Source organism: Petaurus breviceps, unplaced genomic scaffold, assembly GCF_028583685.1.
Source record: "Petaurus breviceps papuanus isolate PSGF00001 unplaced genomic scaffold, PetGlider_PUasm1.0 220, whole genome shotgun sequence".
NCBI classification, from domain to species: Eukaryota; Metazoa; Chordata; class Mammalia; order Diprotodontia; family Petauridae; genus Petaurus; species Petaurus breviceps.
Window position 1 is genome coordinate 21,027,867 of NW_027185876.1, and position 11,270 is coordinate 21,039,136.

Below are 11,270 nucleotides of genomic sequence, written 5' to 3' on the forward strand. Positions count from 1 at the left end.
CAAAACCCCCAGATTAATAAGAAAATGTTATAAGTAATAAGAAAAAGTTACTGATTATATCAATAACAAAAGTATCAAGAATAGTATGATAATATCAATTGATACATAAAAAGTGTTTGATAAAGTATAACACTCATTTTTATCAAAAGCACTTAAAAGTATAGGCATAAATGGACTTTTCCTTAAATCAGTAAAAAGCATTTACCTAAAACCATCAGCAAGCATTATTTGTAATGGGGATAAGCTGCAAGCCTTCCTAGTCAGATCAGATGTGAAACAAGAATGCCCTCTGTCATCAATATTATTCAGTATTATATTGGAAATCCTATCAATAGCAATAAGAGAAGAAAAGGACAGAAGCAATTAGAATAGGGAATGAGATGATAAAATTATCTCTTTTGCAGATGATACAATATATTTGGAAAATCCTAAAGACTCAACTAAAAAGTTAATTGAAGGTCAAGAATATCAAAGGAACTAATGGGAAAAAATGTAAAGGAAGGAGGTTTAGTAGTACCACATATTAAACTATATTATAAAACAATAATTATCAAAATTTTCTGGTACTGCCTAAGAAATAGAAAGGTAGATTAGTTGAATAGAGCAGACATACAATCTACAGCAGCAAATGAATATAGTAACCTAGTGTTTGACAAGTGTAAAGACTTAAGTTTGGGGGCTGAGAATTCATTATTTGGTAAAAAAATTTTGGGAAAGCTGGAAAGCAGTCTGGTGGAAATTGGTCATACATCAATATACCATTTACCAAGATAATAAGGTCATAATGGATACATGACCTAGATACAAAGGAAGCTATTACAACAAAATTTGAAGAACATGGGACATATTGCCTATCAGACTTAAGGTCAACGATTTATGAACAAACAAGAGATAGAGAACATTGTGAGATGTAAAATGAGTAATTTTGATTACATTTAATTAAAAAGTTTTTGTATAAATAAAACAAATGTTGCCAAGATCAGAGGGAAAGTAGAAAACTGGGGAAAAAAATTTATAGACAATTTCTCAGATAAGGTCTCATATCTCTGATATATAAAGAACTTTGTCAAATCTATAAGAAAGTGAATCATTCCTGAATTGATAAGTGGCCAAAGGATATGAACAGGCAGCTTTCTGATGAAGAGATCAAAACAATTTGTAGTCATATGAAAAAATTATCTAAATCATTATTGATTAGAGAAATGCAAATTAAAACAACCTTGAGATACCATTTTACACTTATCAGATTGGCTAAAATGATAGAAAGGAAAAGTGACAAATGTTGAGGGGTATGTGAAAAAATTGAGACCTTAATTCATTGTTGGTGGATCTGTGAGCTGATCTAGCCATTTTGGAGAAAGATTTGGAATTATGCTCAAAGAACTAATAAACTGCCTATATACCCTTTGATGCAGCAATACCAGTATTAGTTGTGTTTCCCAAGATGATAGGGAAAAAGAAAAAGAACCTATGTTCTGAAATGTTTATAGTAACTCTCTTTGTGGTGGCAAAGAAATGTAAATTGTAGGGATGCCAATCAGTTGGGGAATGGCTAAACAAATTGTAGTATGTGTTTATGATGGAATATTACTCTTCTGTAATAAGAAATTATGAGCTCAGTGATTTTAGAAAACCTTGGAGAAACTTACATGAAATAATGAAGAGTTAAATGAGTAGAACTAAGAGAACACTGTATACAGTAACAGCAGTATTGTTTTAAGAACCACTTTGAAGAGCCAAGTTATTTTATTATAAATACCCAAATTAACTTCAAAGATCCTATAGGAAGGTGCTGTTTGAATCCAGAAAGAAGTGATATGTGTGTGATATATGTTCCTGTGTATATATATGTGTGTATATATATATATATATGTACACACACATATATATATACACACATATACAAATTTGTATCCATCTCAAAGTGGGGGGAGGGGAAGGAACAGAAAATAAAAAGAAAGTCACACGACAGCTTTGTTGTGTATTTGAAAGGAATAGCAAGTTGTATATAATGGATCTTGGCAATTTCAGGTGTAATCCTCCTTTTCTGTCCTACTTTGTTATGGAAATATTTGTTTTATTTCTTAAGTTCAGAATAAAATAAGTAAATTAAAAAAAAAATCTCTCTCCTGCCTCCCAGTTGGCTTACCACTCCTAGAATATTGTCCCCTTTGCACTACTGGGATACCTTTCCATGTTGCTATTGCAATTAATGTACTTCAATTAATAGGTGAATCTAGAAAAGTTATATGTAAATCAGATTTTGTACATTGGATCATATTTTAAATGCAACATAGGTACTAGCTTTCAAAAAATAATCTATGGTGAATTTCATTGAAAGAGTGTTTAATTGTCACCTAATTTCTTTTTAAATAAGTTTCTGAGAATGTTATACTGCAAAGACTTAAATAGCTATTTAACTTATGATCAATTCTGATTGTATTTGAATAAATATAGGACCAGTAGAAACTAAGGAAACATAAGGTGAATAGATCAGTATGCCCCAGTAATTTGTTGGTCATTTTTTGATTATTTTCCACAGAAAAAGTGAAGTGTAGTTAGTTGCACAGTGAGAGGAAAAATAAAGTATAAACTTTAGAAATAACAGTTATTGAGAGTTAAAAATCATGAAAAATAATTGCCAAATGAGTTTAGTGAGAAATATCATGAGGACAAGGCATCAGAATAACTAAGGAAATTAATTTTTCCAAGGAAAATGTGAATACACCAGGTTAGAAAAAGACCAAAGGAATCAGTGAAACATGGACAATAATTTAGATGAATGTGCTTCAGAGACACCCTCTTGAGGAACTAATATTGAACTTTAGTATAATATTATTATTTGTTGGTATTTGAATAATAATGAGTAATGCTACTCTTCTAAAGGCGTGCTTTTGTGAACTAGGAAGAATTTTTTCAGATGGAGAGAATACAGTAGGAAAAAAGGCTAAATGAATGGTACAGCATCTTCTTTTAATATGCGGACAGTTAAAATGTTATAAGCACTATTTAAAATGATCATTATGCTTCATCTGAGGCAATCAAGAGCATCTCTTTACGGGGCAGATTGTTATACATCTACCCTCATTGTTAGCATGGTGTTTAGACCACATGTTTTTCTTACAGTTTTTTGCATTATTGACAAGATATTTCAAGACCACTGTCTGTTAAATGATTGTAGAACTATACACGCATGGTTAAAGAATGCAATAAGTGCGTTTTAGTAACCATGCCAGTAACAATAACTTTCTTGTAAACAGCTGGTATGAGGAGACTTTTTTTCTAAAGGATTTCTATCAGTTGTTATAAGTAATTTTTTCTTAACTCTTTCTAATTCAACATAATCAGCTTAAATTTGAATGACTTTTCTTCCTTTGTCTACAGAATTCTTTTCCTACATCAAAACCCAATATTTAGGGTTTTGTTTTGTTTTGTTTTTTTACATTTTAATCTCATTGTTCTAGTGAGCAAACAGCAAGATACTATAAAGAGCATTGCATTTGTAGCTAGAAGAGCTGAGTTGTGTCCTCAATTCCATTTACCAACAATATGACTTTAGGCCATGTTGCTTAACTTCTCTGAGGCTTAGTTTTCTTAATTGTGTAGAGACATGATAGTGCCTGCCATACCTCAGCTACATAATGTACATGAAACACTTTATAACCATAAACTGTTACATAAATGTAAGCACCTGTTGCTGTTTTACAATGCACATTCACTTTTTTCACTTAAATTTATTGCTTTGGAAATTATATACATCATATTAGTTTTAGTTTGAAATTAGTTTTAGTATGAATGTCAAAAATTTTTTGAATAAAATTCTTTGGAAAAATAAAATATGACAACACAGGAAATAAGCATTCCAGTGCTGGGTATGAAAGAGTTAGAAGCACTTTATGATAGTATCAGTCCGATTCACTTTTAAGGTATCTGAATTGTCCTTTTTTCTGTCGTGCTACATTTAAGTGTCTATGAGAAAGCAAATTTTGTGTTAGGAACAGGGAATGTGTTTTTTTTTTTATATAATTTTGTTACTATTGACATTTTATAAGTACTGTTGTTTTGCCTTTTTTTAAAAGGATATTTTAATTAATTGCCGGCGTGCTGCTACTTCTGTAGCTATTTGTCCCCCAATACCATATTATCTTGCTGTTGGATGTTCTGATAGCTCTGTACGAATATATGATCGGCGAATGCTTGGCACGAGAGCCACAGGTAAGAGATGTAAAACAGAGCAGTAACTTTTGATAAGATAGCTTTAGTTTTGCAACTTCCTGGTTTGTGGTATTTTTGAAAATTTCATGGTTGCTTTGGTTTGTAACAAAATCCATTATAGTTGGAGGTTCTCCACTGAGAGCTTACTCTAATGCCACCCTGTGGCATGGAGGTGACCCAGTGAAGAACCAGTTCTTGTAGGTTCTAACATTTTTTAAAAGATTCAACTCTGGTCTTTGGCAGCTCATGTGTGTGATTCTGTGACCTGAGAGCAAGGCTAGTTAAATTTGGAAAGGCTTCTGGACAGATTATTCACCACCTGGTTGATAGTTTGGGGCTTTAGACACTTGTGGAGACTCTCCACCAAACCTTAGAGAAGTTGTATTCTAAATATGCCTGCAATGAAAATGAAAATAAATAAGCTGGATGTACTTTAAAGTAGTGACTTATTCCAAATATTCAGAGAAGGAAGGTTTCTTTGAGAACCTGCTCAGTCATTGTTTTCCAATTAAGGCATCAGAACATGCTAAAAGTTCTTAACAAAAATGTCTTAAAACTTTGGTGCTTCGTGAATGTTTGTTAGACCTGGGTTTACTTATACCCATATCCCTTTGCCATTTTTTGACCAGGCAGGTATATAATGGTAGCATCTATGGTGAATTAAGAAACCAAAAAGTATTTATTAAATGCTTTCCTATGGGCATTTAACCCCTATTCTAGGCACTGTTCTAGACATTAGGGAAAACTGTCTCTACTCTCAAAGTGTTTATATTCTAACAAGAGATATTCTAAGTAGTAGATATATAATATGAAGTAGAAGGATGGAATATATTCTAGGCGTGGGAGAGAGTTGCCATTACAAAGGCTTAGAGACAGAAGGTGTGCCCCCTGAGGCAGAGATAAGGCTGGTTTGACTGGGTTTCAGAGTGAGGGGCTGGGGAGTGTGGGGGGAGTATTGTCCAAAGAACCTGGAAAGATAGATTCAGGTGAAGTCATGAAGAGTTTTAAAAACTAAACAGAAGAGTTTGCATTTGATCCTAGAAGCAGTAGGAGAGTGCCATGGCCAGATATCCATTTAAGGTCTCTTTACCATCACTCACCAGATGTAGGAGCATGTAGAATGGACTGGAGTGGGACAAGAACTGAAACAGGGAAGCCAGTTAGGAGGCCAGGATAACAGTTTAGGCACAAGGCACTGAGGGACCGAACTGAGGTGGTTGAAAGTGAGTGTAGAGAAAAAGTCAAAAGGTAGTGATGTTGTAGAGGTAGAAATGGCAAGATTCACCACGTTGTAGCATCAGTGGAGTGAGGGAGAGTAAAGAGTTACGGATGACATTGAGGTTACAGACCTGGGAGATGGAAGAAAGCCTTTGGCACAAGTGGGGAAGTTTAGAGAGAGTTGGGTTTATGGGAGAAAGGTGAAGGATTCTGTTTTGAGTTTGAGACATCTCTTGAACATGTAGTTTGAAATGCCCAGTGGGCCTTGGGGATGCTAGATAGAAGCTGAAGAGACAGACTGAGGTGACAGGTATATACCAGTGAGTCACAGCATAAAGATCCATGGGAGCTTATGGGTTGTTTTTTTTTCTTTTTGGAGGGCAATTGGGGTTAAGTGACTTGCCCACGGTCACACAGCTAATTTGTGTGTGTGCGTGCGTGCGTGTGTGTGTATGTGTGCGTGTGTGTGTGTGTGTGTGTTAAGTGTCTGAGGCTGAATCCGAACCCAGGTCCTCCTGACTCTAGGGCCGGTGCTCTATTCACTGTACCACCTAGCCACCACCATGGGAGCTTATAAAGTCACTGAGGGAGATGTGCATCAGGCCCTCTGCTAAGAGCTTACAAATATCATTTGGTCTGATTTGATGAAGAGAGGCAGCTGAGTGGCACAGTGGTGACAACGCTGAGCCTAAAGCCTGGAAGATCTGAACTAAAATCTGGTCTCAGATACTCAATACCTCTGTGACCCTGGGAAAGTCACATAACCTCTGCCTCAGTTTCCTCAAATGCAAAATGGATCCTCCCAGGGTTGTGAGGGTCAAATGAAATAAGTGATTATGTATAGAGAAAAGTAGGGGGCCTAGTGTAGAACCTTGGAAAACATACATGTATGGATGATAAACCAATGAAGGAGACTGAAGAGAGGTTAGATATATAGTAGGACCAGGAGAGAGTCGTGTCAGGAAAGACCAAAGAGAAAGTCTCCAGGAGCAAAGAGTGGTGCAGTGAAATATGTAGCAGATAACTAGTTTCAGTGCTTCAGTTTGTCAAAATGATATACAGTTCGTGTTTTTACTTTTACTTTACTTTTGACTTAAAAATTTTAAATAGCATCCATATTCTAGTACATGATAGTTTCCTTCAGACATAAATCTCACTCAGAGATTGTTTCAAAAAATTATTTTGCTTTTGCATGGGTATCATATTTTATCCATTATTCTAATAAAAACCAGCTTTGCCTTATTTATTAAAGATAAAATGTGTTAAAAATTTTGTCAGTGTTTAGATGGTGACATCAATATCATTGAAGAATATATTTGTATGTTTCTGTTACTTAATGTTAAAGACTTCAGTTTACTGGGGGAAAAATATTTCTAATAAACTTTTTTTGCAATTTAAACCTTTTCTCTAATGGTATTAATATTTTAATTCTCTACAATATACTTTCGGGTTCCAAAGATGATGTGAGAATATTTAGCTTAATTTATCTATTGAATAAAAGGTTATTCTGGGGCAGCCAGGTGGCACAGTGAGTAAGAGCGCCGGCCGCGGTGTCAGGAGACCTGGAATCGGTTCCGGCCTCAGATACTTGGCACCCACACAAAATAACTGGCCATGTAACCTTGAGCAAGTTACTTAACCCCAATTGCTTTTTTAAAAAAAAAGGTTATTTTGTGAATAGAATGTTATATTTCAAGTTTGTTACTGTATTAATTTTTATATGGTACTAGATAGAAATTATTTAAATGTTGATCAAGGATGTAATTCAGATGTTTGTCTTTTTGGTAACTTTAAGACAGCATGAATTTTAAGACTTTTTTTTTGAATTTAGGGAATTATGCAGGTCGTGGGACTACAGGAATGGTGGCCCGTTTTGTTCCTCCACATCTTAATAATAAATCTTGTCGAGTTACATCTCTGTGTTACAGTGAAGATGGTCAGGAGATCCTTGTTAGTTATTCTTCGGATTATATCTATCTGTTTGATCCTAAAGATGACACAGCACGAGAACTTAAAACCCCTTCTTCTGAGGAGAGGAGAGAAGAGGTAAGAACTTCAGTTCTGTGGACATTGAATAACTGTATACTTATGTGCCAGCCACAGTGCTGAGGGTGGAGGGGAGAAAGGGACTAGTAAGTGGGGGATCAGCAAAGGCTTTGTGTACAAGGTTTCAGATGAATTGGGTTTTGAAGGAAACAAGGAATTCTAAAAAGAAGGAGTATATTCCAGGCATGGGGATAGCCAGTGTATTTGATAGCAGTATGTTTTTGTAAATAAATATGGGTAGAAGTAAAGATTGTTAGTGTTAAAGTTGATTTTAAAATAATGAAATTGTACATCTTGATATGTATATGTAATTTGCAAAGGGACTCATTTATGCCTATCAGCTAGTAGAATCATTTAGTTCTTGTATTCCCATGTAGCCCATCACAGTTTTTCCTTCTGATCCTAGTCTAGTCTTACTTTTTTTCAACAATTATGAAGCCATAACCAAGTGAATGCTTTTTCCTCATTAATTCCAAAGTACATAATCACAGAATTTGAGAGTTGGAAGGAACTTTGGCAGTCATTTTATTCAACTTATACACAAATTGAATGCCCACTTGTAACATACCTGACAAATGGTTACCTAGCTCCTGCTGAAAGACCTATAAGGATGGAAAGCCCACCATTTCCAGAGGCAACCCATTCCACTTGCAGATACATCTCAAAGAAGTAAAATTATAGCCACTCTTAATTTGAGAGTCCTAATTAATTAGTCCTGCTCTTCTTTGAGCTTTGAGTCTCTTCTCCCTTAAGAGTAGGAAGCAGTATTATATATGTGCCTAATAAGCTACTAAACTACTTTCTTTCAGTTTTAAGAATGATAAGGATGAAATAGGCTATTAAGGACCTTAGTAAGGACTACTATTAAGGATATAGTAAATGTGTTCAGTGTCATCTGAAGTAGAGAATAGAACATGGGCATTGGTGTTGGCAGAAGTTTGTGAGAAAAGGTGGGGGTGGGCAATCGAAAGAGATAGGACTATCTTGTAAAGCCATAGCAGTTATGGAAGAAAGGGTGTCTATGACCAGCCAGTCAGACTACTGAGGGGGCACAGAAAGCATCAGGCAGTAAGCAGGCAAACCAGCAAAGCAACCAAAGAGCAGAGAGCTGCGTTCAGTGACCTTAATTAGACGTGCTACACACCCTTTGTGATCACAACTGGGAGCAGTTGAAAAAAAAAAGATATTTCAGAAAGAAAGCTAAGTGGGGAATTTTCCAGGAAAGACAAATACTTTTGACTATTTAGTGATAAAATGGACAAATACTAAAGAGTTGTCCATTTGTCAGGAGAATTTTCCTACATGACATATATAGAAATAGGAGACAACAAAAGTGAATGAAACCTTAAAGTTGAGCTCACAAATCCTGTAATTCAAGCAGGTTAACTCAGGAAAATACTAATGCTCTAAATGTCATTAGGGCAGGGGCTAGAGATTGTAAGTTCTTGCCTAGCCTTGGCCATGTGTTGCCCAAATCCATATAGATGATGAACAGGATGCTAGGTTAGCTGGTTGGAGATTTTGGTTGAAGCATCTCAGTAGGTGCTCATTATCACCAGAGTTGTATTGGCTCCTTTGGGCTTTTCAGCTTTATGTTTCTTCAATCTCCTTTATAACATTTGATCAACATCTTTTAACATGTGAGGTCATCGGATACTTTTTCATCTATGAACCATTTTAGAATGTTGACTCTTGGTAGGGGAGCAAGCTAGATAATTATATATTACAGTTAACAAGTGGTTTGGGATGAAATAAGTAATTTTCCTTTTATAAATATTTGTTCAGTGATCTTCCCCTTACCTTCCTAGTTACGACAGCCTCCAGTTAAACGTTTGAGACTTCGTGGTGACTGGTCAGATACTGGACCAAGAGCTCGGCCTGAGAGTGAGCGAGAACGAGATGGTAATTATACTTTGAGTTTTCAATATCCAGTATTTTTGGATTACAAAGAATAAATGAGAATTTGTCAATTTTGGTATTATTGAAAAAGTTAACCAGTTTCAGGTAATTGCCATGCAGATCAAGTTGGTTTCTGTGTTCACTAGAGTGTACAATTGATAATGCCAGTGAAATTACACTAGATATGTGTAATTGCTACATACCATTGGTCTTTGCAACTGTTTTTTCACATTATATGTTCATTATATTTTCCTTTAAAGTTTTAATGAGATTTAAAACAAGATGTATCCTTTTATGATTTTTTTTTGGTCTGAATGTGATTTTTACAAATATATTTATCTCGTTTGAGTGTTAAGCAACAGTAGCCAAGAATTACAGACTCTTAGAGCCAAAAGCTAAATATTCCCAATACTTTCAACCAGTCTTTGTATAGTATGTTCTCTAGTATGCTCTCCATCTTCACCTCTCTTCCAGGTGTGGCCAAATCAAGGAAGAGTAGAAAACTGTTAGCTCCTTTGTTCTGGACACAATGTTTCTTTTAAGCCACTGAGATGGTAGCATCTGCTTTTGATTGCCACATAACATTGTTGACTCATTTAACTTTTAGTTTACTAAAATACCTAGATCTTTTTCACAGAAATTGTTATCTAGTCACACCTACTCCATCTTGTATTTCTGAAGTTGTTTTTTTTTTAATCTGTAGAATTTAACATTTATCTTTATTAAATTTCACCTCACTTGATTTGACTCATCATTCTAGCCTTTAGAGATCTGTCATGTGACATGTTATCTGGCCCTTCAAATGTTATGTCAGAGGCAGATTCAATAAGGATAGATCTTCCATGCCTTTTACCAAGTCATTGATATTAAACATCACAGAGCCAAGGATTGATCCTTAGGGCCCTCCTAGGAACCTTCCAAGTGGATAAAAAGTCATTGATTATTGTGCTTTGTGTTCTATTATTCAACCAGTTCTGAATCTCCCTGATTGTATCACCATCTTACCCACAAGCCTAGCATGAGACACACTTTGTTAAATACTTTGCTCTAATATAAACATATTGTGTCTAAGCAGTCCCTTAAAAGCCTGTCAAAAAAAGAAATGAAGTTAATCTGAGGTGACCTGTTCTTGATTGTATCAGCAATGCCATATTCACAATGCCTATAGAGATTACAAATATGCTGATATAATTATCCATCACAAAATATGTCAGGTTTGCCATTTGGGGAAATAAACTAGAAAATTTATTAAGATACCAAAAGACTGAGTCCCAAAACCAGAAAGTGAAAGCCATCAGAGTAGTTATGATATTGGCACAGGTAGATAAAGTAGAAAGCACCCACATTTTCAAGCCTTTAAAACAGAATAGGCTACCTCAGGCAAAGGTCCTCCTCTCCCCACTCACAGCAACCACCCAGCGTCCTGGAAGAGCGCTCCCAGCAGCTCCGGCCCCTGGCAGTCCTCAGCAGGAGTCCTTAGCAGAAAGTCCTGCTCCCAGCAGCTCTGGCCCCTGGCAGTGCTCAGCAGGGGTCCTAACTCAAAAAAAAAAAAAAAAAAGGCAACCGCCGCCAACTGCCAACCGCAGGACCGTTAACTCGGCTTTTCACTTTCTCTTGCTCTGCTATGTCAGCACGTCCATGGGGCATGGGAGATCTTTAAATCCCGTAACCCTTACATTGATGAAACTATGTTGACTGCTAGTAGTCACTGTTTCCATTTCTGAATGCTTAATACAGTGTCCTAGAATTCTACCAGTATCAATCTTCTTAACTAGTCTGTAGCTAGTAGATTCCACCTTCTACTTCTTGAAAATTCAGACATTTGCCCTTTTGCCAGCTTGCAACATATCTTCCATTCTTTAGTCTCTTTCTTTCTTTTTTTTTTTTTTTTT

The 11,270-nt window shown here is 35.8% G+C and overlaps 1 protein-coding gene across 7 annotated transcripts in view; it reads left to right on the forward strand.

Annotated features, from left to right (window-relative positions):
• Window positions 1-11,270, forward strand: part of DCAF6 (DDB1 and CUL4 associated factor 6) — a 141,021-nt gene that overhangs the window by 48,184 nt on the left and 81,567 nt on the right. For all 7 annotated transcript variants that reach the window (XM_069094718.1, XM_069094715.1, XM_069094719.1 and 4 more), the window contains exons 5-7: window positions 4,080-4,215; window positions 7,265-7,479; window positions 9,288-9,381. In XM_069094718.1, coding sequence (XP_068950819.1) covers window positions 4,080-4,215; window positions 7,265-7,479; window positions 9,288-9,381 — 445 coding nt within the window. The remainder of the gene's footprint in view (window positions 1-4,079; window positions 4,216-7,264; window positions 7,480-9,287; window positions 9,382-11,270) is intronic.